The sequence below is a fragment of the Meleagris gallopavo genome, chromosome 8 (assembly GCF_905368555.1).
Source record: "Meleagris gallopavo chromosome 8, MGAL_WU_HG_1.1, whole genome shotgun sequence".
NCBI classification, from domain to species: domain Eukaryota; kingdom Metazoa; phylum Chordata; class Aves; order Galliformes; family Phasianidae; genus Meleagris; species Meleagris gallopavo.
Genome location: NC_139411.1, coordinates 4,407,326 through 4,428,179, shown reverse-complemented (window position 1 = coordinate 4,428,179; position 20,854 = coordinate 4,407,326). Strand labels below are relative to the sequence as shown.

At 44.3% G+C, this 20,854-nt stretch overlaps 1 protein-coding gene across 1 annotated transcript in view; it reads right to left on the bottom strand.

Moving 5' to 3' along the window:
• The window catches only part of PTEN (phosphatase and tensin homolog), a 46,311-nt gene extending 28,237 nt beyond the window's left edge, over nucleotides 1-18,074 (bottom strand). The window contains exons 1-3 of the mRNA XM_085229516.1: nucleotides 17,841-18,074; nucleotides 3,795-3,879; nucleotides 1,699-1,743 (exon numbers count right to left, since the gene is read on the bottom strand). Of these exons, the coding sequence (XP_085085642.1) occupies nucleotides 1,699-1,743; nucleotides 3,795-3,879; nucleotides 17,841-17,919 (209 nt within the window). The 5' untranslated portion in view covers nucleotides 17,920-18,074. The remainder of the gene's footprint in view (nucleotides 1-1,698; nucleotides 1,744-3,794; nucleotides 3,880-17,840) is intronic.
• Nucleotides 18,075-20,854: the final 2,780 nt, after the last annotated feature.

Genomic DNA, 20,854 nt, shown 5'->3' with positions numbered 1-20,854 from the left:
AAGTATTTGTCTCATCGCTTAACTCAGCATGCAGAGGATGGAGTTTTTTGTCCCCTTTTTCCCCCTTTAAAGTAAAATGAGGTTGCTAGCACACAGCTAAATGGAAACACTCCAAGCACTATCCTTGCCCCTAGAAATCCTTGCCAAGAATTTTTTAATGACCTCCTATTCTCTGATCAAGCCTAGAAGCCAACATACAACCTACTGTTCTAACCTGTACCCTCTTGAGCCACTCTGAAGCAACAAGTTCAACACTATGCAGTTCAGCAAACCCTGGTCCTCTAGGAGACCCCAGAAACTTACCTACAGAACTCCAGCCCTTGGAAGCTGGAGGAAATTAAGTCACACTCAGGGTAGGGTGCTGTAGCAAAACCACTGCAGGTACATTTTACACAATATAGATATTCAACAAAGGTCAGCAAAGAAAGATACTCGGAAAGTTATCTCCCGAAACAGCTGCACCAACTCACAGCAGAAGCTGTCAACAATCCTGGAAGCATGGTCCTTTCCATCCGTGAATGTCACTAAGACATTTATTAAAAGGCTAACAAAAACTTTCTGGACAGCTATGATGGAGAAAATAATTTTGTCACTGAACTGTATGAATGGTGTCCAATTAATTTATTTTAATGCATATTCCAGTTAAAAATCTATCCCATTCTACCCTGGACTTCACAGAGAACTTCAAACGACATTATTCCACATCTCAGGTTCCAGTATTGCTTCATTCTAACATCAAAAGTCAGAAATCATACTTGATGCATGAATGATCCTTCAACTAATACAGAGACATATTTAAACACTTATTTTAATGATTTTCAGATTGCAGTGCAATGCATTGCCTGTGTTTACATACAACTACCCTGAGCTGTTAGGAATTTTTGTTGTTCTTTCTTTTATAAATAAATATTTCTAAATAACTGTGATTAGTGAAAAAATAACAGATATTTAGAAAGATTTATTTAGAAAAAAGCAGCAGCAACAGCTCTAAAAGTTCAGAGAATCGATAAATCTAAACTCAGATTTTTGGGAAAAAAAATACAGGGTAAGAAAACCAGGACCTGTTCTTCAACATCCGCTGACATTACAAAATCACTTATACAAATAAAATTAGGCTAGATTAGCATATAAAATGATCAGGGAACAACAACAGAGCAGCATTTGTTATGTAACAAGAACAGCTTTCAGAATAACTGACTTTCCTGAGGAAAATATTCTTCCCTCTAAAGCAATCATCGTCCTCTGATTGTGCAATAGTTGTATCAAAATAATGAGCAGGAACTGTGAGGAATGCACGCAGAACCTGGGTACCAATACAGCTCAGCACCCCTCAGGAACACAAAACAAACAAGTCAGTATTTATCTGGCAACTCCTTCACTCAGACATACGTACGTACACGAACGGAAAGCCTGCAGTGAATTACTTTTCACTTTTTAATCACACAGCATAAGCTCTAGATGGGCTGGGTGCCAAGTCATTTAAAAGTGTTCAAGTAATATGAATACACACCAGCATTTCATTTAACCTCACTCAGCTTCACTAAATGAAGTAACAGTGCTCTCAATCAGGCTTAATTGTTTTAAGAAATGTGCAAAACATCTCTAGCTCTGCCTCAGTATAGCGGCAAGACACTCTCACTTCCAAGCTATTTTTAGAATTCATCATTTTGGAAAACAAATCTTTATGAAGATACTTACAGATTGTATATCTTGTAATGGTTTTTATGCTTTGAATCCAAAAACCTTAAATAGGGAAAAAGAAAAAAGCATGCATTAATATATAGTGCAGTAACGGTGATCTCAGCTCACAGCGTCATTAGGATACCAGCAGCATGCGCAGCGCTGTGCTCCCAGTCCAGCTGGCCTTGCACCATCCCAAGGCAGGCAGGCATCATGCTGCAGACCTCTCCTCCAAATAATCCATCAGCCTGAGTAAGGCTACTCGTGCAACCAAGGGGCCTAGATCTGACCTGCAGCCCAACCATTACCGTACACACCCATCTACGGTGATTTCCATCTACACATCAATAGATTATGTGGGTGAAGGGCTGATTCTTATTAAAGCAGAAAGTACAGTGCCCTGTAACATTATGGGTACAGAAAGCAGAAAGACCACTCTACTTTTTTTTGTTTTGCACTCATTTCATTTTTGTGCTAATTTTGTATAGAAAACTTCCCCTTCAAGTCTCAGAGACTCAAACTGCAAACATGATTCATCAAAATTGCCATGATTATATATGATGTGTCACCCAGTAATGTTCAAGAAGAAATAACATACAAATGTTTACACTTAACATCGTCAACAGTGTGTATCTGCACATCAGCCAGAAGGAATTTAATTAGCCATGACAGAACATGCTGTTCAAATTGAAAGAAATGGTAACTGCTAAAATCCTGGAAAGCTCAAGCAAAAATGAGCTCTGGTTATCACTTGTAATATTCCAGAAGAGCCTAGAACTCTGTGGTTAAACTGATGCGTTTAAGTAAGAACAGATGTGTGAGTGCTCCTTGGGCAGCACTGAATATTGGACTCCAATTTCGCTGGCAGAAATCCTTCACAGTGCCCATGCTGGCAGACTTGGGGAGATTAAGGAAGATGCTGGACACAGCAATTTATTCCAGGAGATGTTCCCGCAGGTCTGAAACAGCTGGAGGGAGAGGAGAGCTGGCTCCACTTCTGGCAGTAACATCTGCAGGACTAAGGGTAAGCTTCCACACAAGTGTTTTTCTAAGGACAAAATTCCACCCAACGTGGAATCCTCAGAAGACAGCCAGCAGCCCAGTCATGCTCCTCATACAGTATCACTGTTAAACTAGTCAGGATGTTAGCTATTCAGAAAAAGCCCACGGGCATATCCCTCGTGGCTCAAAGCCCACTTCTATGGAGCTCAAGCAGTGAATTTTGACCTACAAAACTCTCTCAAAAAAAATATTCCAAGTATAATGCTACTTCAGCATCCAGTTCCCTACAGACATTTCATTTGCATCTCTCCATATCTTAATTTGGCTCATCACACTTGGAGATTATCATTAGTCCTTTTGAACAACAGTGTTTATGGACAACTTGACAAATGTCAGTCAATCCCTTATTTGTTCTGTGATCAGCATTAATACAAACCTTCCTATTAGGAAATGTTGACCTCATGCATCTCAACAAATTGAGCAGAGACACAGGATTTTAAGGAAATAAATTACAGTGATGCTCCCAAATTGCTAAGATCTCTTACAGTTGTATCCAGCAGCTCAGAATGTATAACTTTCATGTTAAAAACAAAACTTTCACAAAACATACTATCAGTGTCATCAGCAGTAATGAATTTTGCCTGTTTTTTCTTTTTCGGAAGTTAAAACACAGCCTTTACCTAGAGCCATTTGCTACTTACTGCTATCAATCAGAATTAACTTATCAAGCACTTCATTTATCGAGTAGAAAAAGGCTCTATGCAAACACTCTGAAGTGCCATCAGCTATCCGAGGAAACTCTCAATACCACATGGATGCACATCTTTCTAAAAGCAAAGAATCTCATTTTACTGCAACACAATTTGCCAAGTTCATTTTTTCACATGACAAAGCAGATCTGGGCTCAGCACAAAACAGCAGCCTGGAGAACACTATTCTCAGTGTTTCCAGCTAAATACTAATAAAACACTAATAAAAGCAATGTCTATTAGATGAAAAAACTGCCATTTTTACAAGTCAGGTTGTACATCCTTTCCTAAGCAGAACATAAGTGCCCTTTTCTGCACCCATTTAAGACGAGTATAACTTAAAGAAGAAAAACAAAGCCTTACCTTACTACATCATCAATATTGTTCCGGTATACTCCTTCAAGCCTCTCCGCAGGAAAACCCATAGCAATTATGTTTGGATAAATATCTGAATATGTGAGTTATGGAAACACTTGTAAAATATGTAAAACATGTATAACAATATTAAATGGACATTATGAAATATTTCTTTGCTCCTGTACCAGCTGGAGAAACAGCCCAGAGCAACTTCCATATTCAAAGAATTCAACTTGTATATACAGTAATAGGGGGTTCCTTCCAGAAAAAAAAAATGGAAGAAAAGATCAAGGGAAGAAGAATCAGTACAGAATTTTTTCCATGAACAATATTGTACCACATCCAATATAACAGAAGTCTGCTTATAATTCACAGATAACTTAACAGAAATTTGTACTACTGAATAGGTGATGTTAACATCAAGTACAAAAGCCAAACCATCCGCACCCGCCATGCCTCATCTCACTAAATCTGCATGTACACTACACCGTGGTCTCTCTCCACAGTTTGAGTGGTGTATTAAATCCAGCAGGAAATTATTTTACAGTCTTGGATGACTAACCTGCAAGATGCTCCAACTCAGTGCCATGGTAAAGTCCCCAGTGATCCCCAAATCCATCTATCACGCAACACAAACACAAAAAAGCACATTTCAGTCATGCAAACCTTGCAGTGGAACATTTCATCACTCTCCATGATTTCCATAGAACAGACCAACAGAATAGCTGCTTAACGTGAGATACTGCAAAAGATGGGAATGTACAGAATCAAAGAGAAGTTATAGAACTTAATTAAAAAAAAAAACTAATAACAATCCTCACTTCTGGTAAAAAAAAAAAATAATAATCTGATTTCTTATTCTGAACTACCTACAATTCGCTAACCAAATCAATACAATCTGAGATAAAGATCTCCAGAAAAGAAGAAAGCTGCACTACTAAGAAAAAAAATGTAAAACAAAAAAGTAAACTTACATCCAGAGCAGATGTGTAAAGAATTCACAATAGTTTGCCAGAAAATGACCAGCATTTAGTATCCTGGTGGTGTAATGATAGATGTTGTCGTTTTTTTAAACACAAGAAAACACTGCTTAGTTTTAAACATCAGAGAAGTTAATGCAGTGAAGAAGTTTCACTGAAAAGCAAAACAGAAATGAAACCAGCAGCTCAAAAGCAGCCTGTACTCTGCCACATTAACATACTCCTCCTCAGACTAATTTTAGAAGGAATAAGAACAATATGTTTGCAGTTGGCCCCACTTTAAACAAGGGAGCTGAAGCAGGTGATTTCCAGAGGTGCCCTTCAACTTAAATTATTCTAAAAGTACAAGAACGACTGTCCTTGTTAAAACACCAACAATACAACAGAACTGCCAAGAGCAGGCAGCAGGACGAAGGCACTGCAGCCATTTCCAAGGTATTCATATTCCAGTTACCTGCACATGAAAAGCCTGAAACATGCTGCAAGCCATCTCACCCTGCCCTGACAGAGATCCCACAAGTCCGAGGACTTGCAGTAAAGCAGCACGGACTGAGTTCTGCAGTTAGCTGAACAGTTGGCCAGCTGGAGAGTAAATTTTTATAACAGTACACAGAAGTTATGTATTCTCCAAAAAAGAAAAAAAAAAAAGAATCTAGCATTTACTGTGTGGTATCCAAATATAAATAAGCATCAGTCTGCCTAGACTGCTCTAAATGAGTTATGCAGACAACAATCAAAAAAAAAAAAAAAAAAGAAAGCTTCTGAGGGATCCAAACAAGTATCAAACAAGTATCTGTAGCCACCTCCTCAAACACTGACACATAAAAGGGATTTATGCCTGGTTTCCAATTCACTCTGCACTTCCCCAAACCTCAAAAAAAGCTTATCTCGGAGAAATTAAATTGCTCAGCATTCAGATCCTGTGATAATTTCTGATACTATCGTATCACATCAATCTTCAACTTTGAACTTTGCTCTGAATGGATTTTACTCCGCAAGCAGACCACACCTCTTAGCTCAAGTAGCAGAAGCGCGATACAATTTGCGACGCATTTACTATTTTATCAGTTATTACTTGCTGTAAGATTAAGAAAGCAGTTGTAAGCCACGTGCCCCTACTCCGTGCCTATCACACACTAGTGCATTACCTGACATCCAGCTATCACATCCCATTGCTTCCTCCTTGCTCCTGATTTGCCGAACACACAGCACACATCTATCCACTGCAGCTCTACCATTTTTGCTCAGAGCACCTCCATCTGTACACTGCTCTGAGCAGGAGAGCCCTATAAATTACTGTAACAAAATAATCCGGTATATTAGTCTAGTTTTCACAGCACTTCTGCATGGAAGACAAGCACTGACGTTTGCAATGGGGTTAAAAATCAATTCATTTTGACACGCCACGTGAAAGCCGTTTGAAGTTCTCCGTAAAAAAAACCAACCTGTTTCAAATACAATATCACCCATGGCACAGACGTTAGGGCTTCCTAGAATTACTGTACAACTTGCTCAAACCTCTATTTACAACCACAAGATTTACTACGCAGCTTCTTCATGTATTCACTTCAGTAGCTTTTCTTCTTGCTGCCTCTGGGACGCTAAAGAAGGAGATACATTCCATATTCCCAGATGGTACAAGATGGAAAGGAGGCAGAGAGCAGCATTTCCACTTCATGGGCTCACAGGTATCCAAACACCAAAAGCCTTGAGCATGCACGCAGATGGAAATAAAAGATTCTAAATCAACTGGGCAGTCTCACACTTCTGGATATTGCAATCCCTCTTGGCCCTGGACTCTCAGGTGGCTCCTCAAGGGTGCTACACATGCAGCATGTGCACAGCTTATTTGCACTTCCTCTTTCTAAATCACAGCATACCAACAAGAAGTGAGGACACTCAAGCTTAATCACGTATCAGAACTACAGGTGAAAATTTAATCCCAGAGCTAGTATCCCTAAATATGTTCCAGAAAATGCCAGCAAATGGAAAAAGGGGAGGAAGGAGGGAAAAAAGTGCCAGTCAGTTTACTGATGCCAATTCAATAAAAGCGTTGTCTGCTGTAAGGTTTTGGAACATTGAAGCACTAGTGAAAAACAAATATCCAACAGTGAGCTCAGCGGGGGTTCTGATTTTAGGCAAGCGTGACTGTCTTTAAACAGGCACGCAAGCCTCTCTTCCACCTAAATATAAGCGTCCTGAAGTACCTTCCTTATTATCTCCACGCATCAGGCTGGAATGCAATTCCCACACCACTGCTGACTCACTGCTGTCTGTGAGGGATCAGGCTCGCAGAACAGCGGATGCAGCAAGCCAGCATCGCGATTCCACGGCATTCATTGAGCCACAGGATTCCTCTGCACCGAACAAAAGGAAGCGACAACTCTAGCAAGTGTATTCATACTGCTGGAGAAGAGCATTTGGTGGGGTCTACATAGGCTTCTGACAAGCACGCTGAAGAAGAGCACTGCTCTGAAAACCTCCTGTTGGTTCCAACGGCCAAAAATCATCCTGTGCCTTGCAAAAAGAAAGAAGGAAGAAGGAACAGTAGTGCTTTTACTGCCTGCGCTGATGATCCAAGTCCTAAAAAGCTGCTATGTTAACTGAGCTGTTCTACCCTTTCCTGATAAATCTGCACTGAGAAGGCGATTATCCCTACTGCACCGGTACCAGCATGCTATTTTCCTGATGCTGGGCTCCTCCCCAGACGCAGCTACAGATTTACCATCCCAAAGCGTGCAGAGCTGAAATCATTATGATACCACAGAGAGCATCATCTTCAAGGAATCGCTTCCATCATCGCCACACTGCAAGGCACAGGGACACTGCTTTCCATACGTGAGTAAATTAACAGAGATTTCTGAAGACCAAATTAAAAGAGTCTAGCGAGATGACATTTCTCACAGGAGCTTGGAAGCCAGGCTTCCATTCAAAGCAAGAATTCCAAGCCATCATGAAATTAATAATGATACCAATCATTTTAGAAAGCTGGATGATCTAGCACGTACAAGAAGTTCATCATCAATTCCAGCTTCACTTTAAATAGACAAATGGAAATGGTTAAAACCGCAACCAGTTACTGAGGCAGTTGCGCAACGCTTCCAGTTTGCATGCAGAAGCAAAGTTAACCTAAACAACATAAACTACCACAAAACTGAAGCAGGCTTACTGAAAAAAAAAAAAAAAAGAAAAAGAAAAAAGAAAAAAAGAAATAAGATCTGCTGCCTTTTGCCACAGCAACTCCTTCCTAAGGAACTCATTTCTGAAAATGGTTTCAATACCTTTTAGAGAACTCCTTTCTTTCTCAACTTGGGAATCATATAAGTTGAGATTTCACAGTTAAAAAAAGATAAAAAATACAACCACCAAGACAGACTGAATGCACTGACACTCATGATGCAGAACAGCAAAACACTAGAACACTGTCCCCTACTCAAGTTTATACTTCTTACTAATCACAAAACTTAGCTTTACCCAAGACATAAAATTAAAGTACCCAGCAGTTTGCTAAATGCCCAACACCACCAAGCAACGCCATTTCAGTGTAAGATAAACCAGAGGAAAAATTCTATATGCTACTTGAAAAACATTTTTGCTCTAATGCAAAAAAATTGTTTAAAGCCTGAAATAATTCCCACATGCTAAAGATGACAGTCCCCCAGGTGCCATGAGAAAACCTCTGTGTCATTATGCAAATCAGTAATTGTAATAGTTTTCAAAAATATTTGTCCAGGTATCCACATTCTGCAGAGATCAAATTAAAGAATGTGCAGTACACATGTAAATCTTAACTTTTACATATATACACAGGCAAATGACTCATGTTGGTCTTTTAATTTAAAAATGTGATTTTTTTCTCACAAGTTGAGTCTTCTTCCTAATCATGGAAGCAGGCCAAAATAAGAAAAGCACACTGAAATCTTTCCCAGTTCTTAAACAGACACAAAAAGTAGCAAAAATACACAGCCACAGCCCCTCCTGCAACAATCAATCTTCTCCACTAACATCCCGAACTTTATCCGTTAGCATTTCTAAGCGATGCATGAAGTTCTATTTCAAACAAAGTAAGCATTTAATCCCTTGTCCTTGCCCTACTCTAGGAGAAAACCAGAAAGCTAACGACCTAATCTTCCTATTTTGTAAGCATGCTCGAGCATGCAGTGCAGAATTTACATACGGCTTTACTTTCTAGACCAACACTGACAGGCTTTAAATCAAAGCCGAAATAAAAGACAACTTTAAAACTATTAGCCCTATGCAACCAAAGGTTGCAGGAGGACCTAGTAGTCATTAGACTTCACTGTTCTTTAAAAAGGAAATTTAAAGTAAGCTGAAGATTCCTGAAAGCTGGGAATAATGCGCAGTGTTCAAGCCAAGCTTTGGAGCTGAAAACTGCAAAGTTCCATTTGATAACACTCCGAAGAGCAGAGGAACAACATTACTTGGAAGTCTCCCCAAACTGCTTTGTTGCCTCAATTTTTCTGCAATTTGCAGGAACTCAGCCTTTAGCAGCCACACAACTTAGTCTAGCAGCACATCTGTCTTCACCAGCTTTGCAACATTAGTGTTCTAACCTCAACTCTTAACTCCAGCTTAAACCCATCCATGTAGCAACAGAGAAATTAAATTAAAAGAACTAAACTGCTCTGTAGCTGTTCAACAGCTTGACAGCCCGAAGCTACAGAGGGAGTGTTAGAAGAAGTGTCCACGCTCCATCCTCAGACAGATTTAAGTGTCCTGACAAATGGCCAAACTCTTTATTAGCATGAGTTTCTTGACAGCATCCCTACAAAAAAAAAAAGAAAAAAAAACACACACACAGGAAAATATGCTCAGCCAAATCGAGAAGAGTTTCCCAGCATATATGCTGTTTAGCCTGTATACGTGCATACTCTCATTGTAAATAGGCTGCCAGCCCTAAACACAAAATAAGTTTACTGTTTTTCTCCAAGGCTGGGTAATCAGGAAGTAGAGAGGAAATGAACAGGAAGAATGTTCTTGAGAGCAAAGGAGGATTCCTTGTAGCCAGCCAGCTGCACTTGCCAACTCTACCATCTGTGCCTTAAAGAACAAGAGAAGGGACCAACTCAGACCTTGCTGAGAGAAACATTTTATGATTTCGGAGAAAGGCATTTAACCCATTAATGCTCAATATTTCAATGACAACCCTTTGTTCCTCTCTCTAAACCTCAAGCTTTTAATTCAAAGGTAGTGTCCTACAGAAGAAATAATAGAACTGTGGCTCCCTCATTCCAACAGTGGGAAGGAGTAAATCAGAAAATGCTTTCAAGATGCTACCACCAGTTGTATCACCACCTCTACCCATCGTGGGGCTTTCTGGACCCATACATGCTCACAATGCTGCATTTCCAGAACCATTCTCAGAGCAAGAACCTTCTCCCAGGCTTTGTGAGTTGTATGAAATACAACTGGAGCTCTCAACTCCAACGGGGCTTTGCTGAACAGCTAAGAGGAACGAGATGACTGAAAAAGTACTGAATTTACAGAATAGGCACTTTGGCAATTTTTTTTTTTTTTTCCAAAACAGTCTCAACCTCATAAACCTCACAACACAAATACAAAAAAAAAAAAAACAAAACACTAAGAGAAGCATGAAAAAGGATGTTCACTCTGCAGAACTTGTTCTGACAAGAAGCAAGAAGAATTCCTGCTCAACTCCCATTTCAACACGGGCTGGGATTGCAGACCAAGTAAGCCATGCAGATGGTGGCAGAGGACAACGCCTGCTGTATGACTTTCTCAGCAAAGGAAACCTGTAACAAAAGCTTGGCTTTCACATTGCACTTTAAGATTTACCTGGTTTCACCTACGTATCAAATTCAACACAAACTCCAGCGAGGCAGAACATGCTGTGTCCCCAGCAATGCTCTCAGAACACGGCCGTGCTTTGCACAACGTCCTCTGGAGAAGCACCACTGCATGCTTAAGCATATCCTAGCCTCAGACACCCACAGAAAAATACAAGAATTTTATTCAGAAGAATGCAGTAAAGAGAGTCACTGCTTTGATATTTACTGACAGGAAGTGAAAAATGGCTCAGACTCAACTTTTTGCAAGGCTGAAAGGACATCCAAAACTTTCAGAGACAAGGGAATTCAAAATAGAATTCGAGCTGGAGGACAAATATGTCACACTAAAATGCTTTACAAAACCTGAGCTACAAAAATTAGGATTTAACCTAACTTCTGGGGGTGGCTACGAGAGATTATAAAGACAAGCAGCAAAACAAGGCTTCGGGCCAGCCTAATAAACCATTTCTCAGTCATTCAGTTCCAACTAACGGGATGCAGTGTTTGCCTCCCCCTCATGTTAGTAAAAATAAATAAATAAATAAATAAAAAAATAAAAAATGGGTGTTACTTCTCTTACCAAAAAAAAAAAAACCCAACAACCAGAACAGAAAATAGACAACTACTTAAATTCTAGTCCAATATGTACCCAGCGAAAGCAAGGAATTAAGCACAGGCCTCTACAAAAAAAATTAACTATGTGATTAAAAGCTGTTATACCACATACCCACAAAGGCAGAATTAAGTTTACGAAGGCATCTCTTAAACACTTCACTGCAAAGAACTGGATATGGAGCAGTTTTTATGCACTGCTGCATATTGGGGCTGCAGAGCTGGGGCTTCATCTTTGCAGAGAACAATGCCAACTTTTGCTGCAGTCATCATCCCAAACACAGAACATGCAAGTTTCATTTTTTAGCTGCACAATCAATTACCACCTGAAATCACAGAGCACACTACTTCAGTTACAGTGCTGAAAAATCATTATTAAGATAACTCAGATTTATGCAGTACGATACAGGGCCTAATTGCGCAACTATTATACTTAGGCTCTACAAAACTCCTTTTTCATGGATTCACAGGCAAGATAAGGCAGAAGACTAGTAGAGAGATGAGGATGCTAGCCTGAAATGAGAGCTGGAACAAAGCTTTGTTTACATCTGGACAAACACCTATTTAAAAACCAAGAGCAAGCTGAACCCAAAGCACAGACAACTGCCTAGAAAGCATCCTGATTTCACAAGAGAACGTGCTCTACTGGGCCACGTATGCACGTTCCCAAATTTTAAGACAAATTCCCTTCTTACAACCTAGAAGGCATCATCCCAACAGCTCACAGGATACCAACTCACACAGCTAATGCCCCAAACCATGTCAGAAGTGCAAAATCACAGGAACCCACAACTCTCGTAGGACTTACGAGGTGACACCAGGCACACGTAGCTCCATCCTACATCTCACTTACTCCCTTGAAAAAGCCATCTAACGTAAAACCCAGTTAACTATAAAACCCAGTACTCGTATCAAACAGTCACAAATCACGTATAGCTCTGAGATCCAGATTGCTAAATGGGTGCTTAAATAAGAAAGGAGGTAGGCTTTAAAATGCTGTTACTTATGACTAACGACAGCAAGTTGGGCCTCCTAGTTAAGTGATCCGAAGACTCAACTGTTGATTCCCTCCCTTTTCTTTGGGTTTTGAAAACAACTGCTGTCCCATAAATCATTTTCTTAACAGAGCATTCTAGGCCAAGGTACCATAGATATAATTTGGCAGCTTACGCAGCATTCATATGGCAACAGCAAATTCACTAAAAATATTTTTTCCTTTAAGAAACTACAAGAAGCTACTCAAATCCACAATTGGCAGAAGCAACTTGGTAGACAGAGACTTAATACATAAAATATCAATTTCACAGTCGCTAAATTCTTTAGTCTAGCTTCTGCATAGCCATCTTTTTTTTTTTTTAGCATGGGGATTTTTCACATAATTTGTTAATAAAACATAATTTCAGTAAGGTTATTGCAGCACAAGTTAAACCAACTGCTTCTACTACAACAACAGAATATCTAGGTGTCCACACAATCCTGCAAAGAGTTAAACACAAAATACAATCACTTCTCTTTTGGAAGAAAATTAGAAAATTCTATACTCCTCTTCACAGTGCTTTAATGCAACATTTAGCACATACTGGCTTTCTGCACAGCACTCACTGCACTTCACAGCCTTTTGGTAGTTGAAGAAAAAAAAAAAAAAGAGTGAGATGTAATAACCATAGCACTGGACAGCACAGCAAAAACTCTTTTTTGTCCCAGAGAAACGTGCTCACTGTAAGTCTAGCAGTTGCCAAGAGCTAATGCTTCCACACGTATCAGACTGTGGCAATCACAGGCTGCACAAGCACCACTCCGGGGACTGTATCCTTTCCCTAAATATACTGTAACCACCTCAAGAAATGAATGGAAATCCGTGTAATATCTTGAGGACAGAAGAGCCTTCCTGGCTAGCGCAAGTTCTCCAAAGGGTCATTTTCAGAATTCAACAACCTTCTTCACGAGTGAAGTTTAACCCAGTGCTGATGGGAGACCAACCAATTACCTGAAGAGCTGAACAGGGGATCTTCAGAAGCACAATGCCAACCAACCCACCCTTGCTGAATCCTCTGAGCTCTGACTTGATTACTTCTCCAGGGCCCATAGTGGCAGCATCTCATCAGTAGGTGGCAGACAACAAAAATCCACCTGGATTTCTACTTTAAAAAAAAATCCCAATGCTCGAACCAGATCCATTTCCAGTAAAGTTTACACTTCATTCAGCATGACCCAAACAAGGTTTTAAGCTGTTTTTTTCTGAAAATTATACGCGCTTCACGAAGCTTGCAAACAGATTTCAGTGGTACTGTTTGTTTTTTTTTTCCCTCCTGTATCAAATTTTCTTAGTGACCCTTAATGCGTTCTCATTATCCATACTCATTTCTTTCCCCAACTTGAAAAGCACATTTAGTCATCACTTCAACAGCAGAGCTACGTGAAGCAGAGAATTAGTTTGCAGCTCTTGTTGATTTAAAAACGTGCACAAGCAGTTATTTTTTAACTTCATATTTAGCTTGTGCAAACAGTCTCCAGCAACGCTGCACAATGATTAAAGTTTCTGATGATGCAAGACCAAGCAGTGTATTGGGAAGCCTGCACAACGTTTAAGAAGCACAATGAGATGAGCTTTAAATTTCCCAAGCATCTTAAATTCCTGTCCTGGGCAATCGCAGCAGAAAAGCTGGGCAGAGGCTTCTCTGCAGTGATGCAGCGAGGGATGCACAACCCTCAGCACTTGCTGAAATGGGGTTTTTTGTGCGTAGCCTTCAGCTGTCAAACAACGCTAACAACAAAGATGCAGATACTAGAGCAAGCTGTCACAGGTTTTTTCTTAGGTTGTGCAGAAAACTACAGAATCACCTGGGAAGCAAATCTAACCTCAGAAGAGAAAATGCATGGAAACACTCGCACCTACTGACACCTGGCTTTCTCAGTCTGGACAACTCAAAAATCTTTGGTAAGCACAGTAAGACTGATTCTCCCAGTATCAAATATACCCTTCCCACAAGCAGCTAACAACTGAATCAAGCTCTCAGAAGCCTCCAGCTAGTCCCATTTTACTACTCTCTGCTCAGGCAGACTTTTTAGATGAATTCAAAGCAAAACTGACATTAATCTCCTTGTTTAAAACCTAAACCTATCCAGGCTCCACAAGCAGAATGAGTCTGTCAAGCTCTTAACACTACTAAGTAACACAGCTTACACCTGAACAAAGAAATACTTTTCCACCAGTAGAAGCTTTGCCACTCGGTTTTTCCCAAGCCCCCACCAAATGGTACTACAAAAACAACTGGTTACAAAGCATCTAACCAACTTCAGTTTTAAACAGAAAGCCAATATTTTAAAGGAGTGGCATTTCCAACTGCAGTTCTATTTTTAAACTCGGCAGGCACCTCATGCCACCAACTCACTTCTTTTCCGGGAGGTTGAGCCATTTTGAATCAAGTCACATAATCTAAAATTTCATTAAAAATGCAAAAAGCCTTTGGACTGCAGATTGCATAAAGCAGCTTCCACTCTCAATTTTAACATTCTCTGCTTTTCATCATGAGGCAAAATGCAATACTTGGAAATTAACGGCATCCAACATCTAATCTTTACTGAATAGTACTGCAGTTTATACAACTGTGTGGGTCATGAAATGCACACACCTCAGTTAAGCACTGTTCTATGCTAAGACTGCCATGCTCAAGCACAGCAGAAAGCCTACACATCTGAAGCAAGTTCACCTAATTCCATAACAGGTACAAGTAGCTGATTTTTCACTTGGGTCTCATGTAGTTAAGCCTCCTGTCAAACTCGGTTACACACACATGTAAGATAAATGCAAGCACTGCAATGTAGAAGATTTGCATGCATGTTCTCCACTATTCCTGGTTGTAAAACAGTCAACAACTGAGCTGCATCACTACAGAAACCCTAAAGATTACAGTACTTCAGAAAATATAACTGCCCTTGCATCATAAAGAAATGCAGCCATCTTAGAAGAAAGCTATTAATCCAACCTTTCCTTCTCACTCATTTGCAGCAAAAGGTATCTGGCATTACAGAAATGGAGTAGAAACCCAAATTAATTAGAATTTAAGTATGAAAAGGAACCATTTCCTCTTCTAATTTCAGAAATATTTTTTTCAAAAACAGTGCCTAAAAAGGCTGTTCAGGGAAAAGAAAGTTTGATCAGATGAAAAGTTCTGTCAGCATGTTCTTAAAACATGTTTCATGACCAGCATACATGACTATTTTCATCTGGTATAAACAAAGCTACTGATTTTGAGAAGTCATCATTTCCCTTTCCTTAAATCCTGTATTACCAGTACAGAAACAACTCCTAAATGAACTGCCTGGACCCACAAGTCCCAAGTACAGTGGATGGACATTTGTGCTCATTTCACAAGGATGTAACGCAGCCCGTAAGAAGAAACACCAGTGATGTTTCAGCCCAGCTTCTCAAAAGGTATGTAAACAGTCCAGCAACAAAATCTGCATGTTTTGGCACTTGGCTATTCCCTGCGGCTCCTTGGAGAGCTGTGTCTGAAATCTAAAAACTGCAGGCCTTTGTCCACCTGGGATATCGAGACACGATGAGAAAAGCAAAAAAGAGACATTCAGCTAACTGGACACCTCACCTGGGTTCCAGACCATGCTCTCGTTGGCTCACTGGAGGATTTCACACTGCATCTCCCTTGGCCCACGCTGCAGCGCCCAACTGCTGTGTGTTTTGGAACTTCCACTGAACTGCTCATTTGCAGAAGAGGTTCACACCTCAGTTCCCCTCATCCCACTCAGTGCCCAAATCACAGGACTACACACCCCCTCCCAGTCCTTTAGGCTGGGGGAAACAGCTCCCCCCCAAGATGACTGTTAGCCACAGGATGCTCTTACAGACATGGAAAGGCTGGGAAGCACAGCCAAATGCAGGTGGTCGCTTGTTTCAGCCTCAACATTATGAACTCTGCCACACAGTGAGAAGTGCCTTTGAGATCCCAGTTCTCCTATCACATACCACATGCCTACCCAATACCTCACTGAGGTTTCAGGTTTTCTTCAATACCAGTTCCCAGCCCAGTCCTCTGCCTCGGCACATAAGTAATAAGCAGGTTGCTTTCCAAGTATGACAACCAACAATTTCATCAAAACTCTGTTAAAAGAACATCTCCAAGAAGTCTGCACAGCAATAAAATAGTCAACTTTCACCTCTGCAGCGTCAGCCTTCAAGTCATTCAAAGCCATTATACTGCACACCCAGCAGTCTTTATTCATTAATTATCCATTAAACGTGAAGCTATGAAAAAGGAGGACTGAATATAAGCTCATTTCAAAGACACCTTCACAACTGTTAAAAAAAATAAACACCTTTTTCATCAACTCTATTACAGAATTGCAGCCAGCTACCGCTTTCAAAAACGCTAGTTTAAGTCTAGCTTTTAGTGGCCTAGCTATAATTAAAACGAAAATAATAATAAATAGGAAAAGAAATAATCAGTAAACTCAAATTGGTACATCCTAAGCAACCATGAGAAAGAAAATCCAGATCCAAAATTCACTCATTTTCTTGCTTAGAGCAGATTACTCATTGAAGAGATGTGTTTGGGTCAAAAAGCCCCACCTACCAGCAGCACAGTTGGACAGTGGTACCTTAAACACCAAACCTGCAAGGACAAAGCCAAGAGATCACCACTTTGCCATCACTTACCTGTTTCCTAAATGTTCCCATCCAACACATTACTCCCAGAATCACAAACCTTGCTGAGACAGTCCTTAAGTGAGCACCAAGCACTGCTGTGTCAGCCCAGCAGCAGGCCAACAAAACCCATGGCCAAACATCACAAACACCAGTCTAACACTGGGCTTTATCAACACCACAGACAGAGCGCGGAAACCACACAGCAGAGAAGGATTTGGGCTCCTTAACTGAAAGCTCAGTGTCCCCTACTAAAGTCAAGCACCTTTCAGGCTATCACCGCTTTAGGCCAAGCATCAAAGTAACATTGCGAGCTCCGTACCGCTCCTGCCCACAACTAGGCTGCCTCTGGAGCATCTGCTACAACGCGAGCTCTCAAAACTGCAATACTTGCCCCGACCCCGTTGTAAAGCAGCGAGCTTTCTTTCTATGCAAATAAGGCTGGAACCGAGGCACCACGACGAGACCGGAACCACAGCAACACGGAACGCGCCCGGCCGGCAAGGCGCACAGGAATCACCGAGCGCAACTCCTGCCTCCGTGCAGGGCGGCCCGGCCCCAGACCGCACGCCGCATCTCCCAGGACGGCTCAAACGTTCGGGCCCGGTCCGCACTTTCCCCAGAGCCTCCCCACCGCAGCACGGATCGGACCAGCCCGCACCGCATCCCCGCGGGCAGTCGGCACGCAACCCCGCGGGCCGCCACAGCAGCCGGGCTCGCCGCGCTCCGGCTCGTTATCCAGCGTTATCCTTCGGCGCATCCCAAGCACCACGCTCCCCCCGGCACGCCGCGCTCCCGTTCGCCTCGCGCCGCGCCGATCTTCACACGGGAAAAGCCGCGGTTCCCGCGGCCGGGCGGCCCCGCGGTGCCCCTCCGTGCCGGGCCCGCTCCGTTAGCCGCCCGGCGGCGGTTAGGTAACGCGGCGCGGGTCTGATGCAATCGCCGGGCGCGCAGCGCTGCGCCGGGCTCGGCGGCGCCGGGAGGATACAGGTCAGGTCCAGGTCGAAGCCATCCTCCTGGTAGCGCCTTTTGTTCCTGCTGACGATCTCTTTGATGATGGCGGTCATGTCTGGCAGGCGGGGGCCGCTCCGGGGCGGGCCGCGGGGCCGGGCGGCGGGCGGCGGGGCCCGCTGCTCCCGGGGCTCAGCCCCGGCCGGGCCCGGCTCCCGCTCCTCCCGCGGCGGCGGCGGCTCCCGGCGGCCGCCCCCCCCTCCTCCTCCGCCTCCTCCTCCTCCGCCTCCTCCTCCTCCTCCTGCCGCTGCCGGGGCGGCCGAGCGGGGGGGCTCCGCAGCCGGGCCGAGTCCCTGAGGGAGCCGCCGCCGCCGCCGTCTTTGAGGCGAGCGAGGCGGAGAGAGCGGCTCTCCGGCGCTCCGGGCCCCGGCAATGGTGACAGCGGCGCGGGCCCCCCCCCGGCCCGGCCCCGCTCCCCGCCCCGCTCCCCGCCCGGGGCGGCGGCGGCGGGCCCGGAGCCGCGCGGTGGGGCCGCGCTGCTACCGGGCGGGCGCTGGGCGGCGGCGGGGCGGCGGCTCCTCAGGGCGTGCGGGCGGGCGGCGCGGCCTGGCTCATACCCCCGCTCCCCGCGCCCAGCAGCGCCGCGCGAGCGCTACGCTCCCATCATGGCTGCAGCTTCCGAGAGGGGAGGCCGCGCCGCTCCGCCCCCTCCGCCACCCCGGAAAAGTAGTCCCCGCCACATCGCCGTCCCACCGCCTCCCGCCGCCGCGCCGTCCGGCCCGAGCGCCCCCCGCCCCACGACGTGCCGCTCCCCCGCCGCGCCGTGCCCCGGGCGGCGGCGCCGTCCTCCCCTCGGCCGGGGGCGAGGCGGAGGGCGGGCGGAGGGATACGGACGAAGAGCGGCTCGGCGGTGCTGCGACGATCACGTGGGCTGCCCGCTGCGCTCGCGGCGGCCCCTCCCCCGCGGCGGAAGTGGCCGGGCCGGCCCGGGCGCCGAGCCGCGGCGAGGGGAGGGCGGCGTTGCCGGGCGCTCCGCTCTCCGTCGGGGCCGGCCCTGCACTGCCCTGCCCCGCCGCGCCGCTCGGCCCGAGCCCTTCTCTCGCCGTCTTTTTGAGGCCGGCCGGTCGGCCGTCTGTCCGTCCGTCTTCGGTAGTTCCCCGTGGGGCGGTGAGAAGCGGCTCCGAGGCGCCCTCCCCGCCTCCGGGCAGCGCTCGCGCAGCTGGGCCGGCCCCCGGCTCGTTCCGGGCCGAGCGGGCGCTGAGCGGGCGCTTGCTGCCCCCTACTGCCCCCTGCAGCCGCCCCAGGGCCCGGATGTCCGCGGTAGCGCTGCGTCGGAGGAAGCCTGTCGAGAAGGCAGCTCTTTATTAAGAGAGGGGTGAGGGATATCTGCCGGAATCTGAGCGGAAGCAGAGCGGAGCGCTGCTGCGTGGAGAAAGGATCCGCTTCCTATCCAGATAGAAGAAATGCATCGTAGCGAGGAGCAGCCTGGTGTGACCCGTGAGCCCCTTTCCCTTCAGGAATGACAGGATGTGCCAAAGCAGATGGCCTCGGTCAGGCAGGTGTCTCCCTAGGGATCAGATCCCAGCTCTAACGCGTACACCTACCGCGAGTGTTTCTGAGGCTCAGGGAAAGGCACGCTGCCGAAGAACTGAGTATTTGGCTAGAGCTGTCAGCACGGGGAATGCAGCCCTCACGGGAACGCCAGCAGAGAATGTCTGGTTTGCTCAGTAATTGCATTACCTGGGGAATGGATGTCAGTCTGAGCAAAGTAATGCTGGCTTACGCATTGGCTGGATATTGGGGGAATTTTGTTGATAAGCAGCACTTTGGCAAGGTGGGATAAAACATAGTGTCCCGGAAAAGACATATTAAATAGTAATTTTTACATATGTACACTAGGCAGTACTTTACAAAATCTCCCTAAGGAACAGCAAGATCCAATTCAAATGTATAAGATAAATTCAGTGTCTTGTTCAGTCTTAAAAGAGCTTTTAAGAGAGGTCCAGCTGCAGCTGGTTGGAGCAGAGGAGGAATGAAAAGGTGAAATGTTATGCTTTGCCTTTAAGGGCTCAAAATAAACTGGAACATAAGGTGGAGGGATTTCCTGGGTTGCTGTAGCTCTCAGCCTTTGCAAATGCTATATTATATAATTCTGTCATAAATGTATCAAGTTATGATCTTTTGCCACCATTATTCCCATGGGAAGCTGTTCCCAGAACCTCCTTCAGATTTTCATGCTAAATATATTTGTGACTGGTTTGTATCCACATGTTCTTGCACCAGCGTTGGCCTTAAATAGCTCCTACTCCATAGCATTGACACTTTTTACCCTTTGTGTGTTTATAGTTCCTCCTGGCCTTCATCTGACTGGTCTCAGAAGTGACTTTCTGCTCCTGCTTCAGTATTCTTTTCAGTATACACTACCAGAACAGAGCATGGTGTTCTTGACGGTATCTTGCTCGGACACAAGGACAATGGTATTAATCCCCTCTAAACTCTGTTAGGAATGTTGCTCTCAAGACCTCTTATGGCCTTGTCTTCCCTGTCATGTTGGCAGCTATTTTGGAGCAGCTATTGTGTGCAGTGAGACCATAACTTTCCTTTCCCAGACTTCAAAGAGGTTGGTTAGGGTCCTTTCTTTGCCGTCACTTCTGTATAAAATGTAGGGACTGCAGTCAAAACTAGCTGGTGATAAATTCAGAACCACAAAGAGAGGTAATTAGTGTCATGACATAGAAATACGGAACGGCTTGGGTTGGAAGGGAACTTAAAGGTTAGCAGGCTCCAGTCCCACTGCTGTGGGTTTGTTGCTTCCAATTAGATCAGGCTGCCCAGGGCCTCATTCAACCTGACCTTGAATATCTCCAGGGATGTGGCATCCACAACTTCTCTGGGCAGTCTGTTCCAGGGCCTCACCAGTGAGTACGTAATTTCTTCCCGATGTTTTACCTAAGTCTCCCCTCTCTTAGTTTGAAACCATCCCATCTTGTCCTATCCCTACATCTGCTGACAAAGAATCTGTCCTCAGGTTTCCTCTAGTTCATTTTTTAG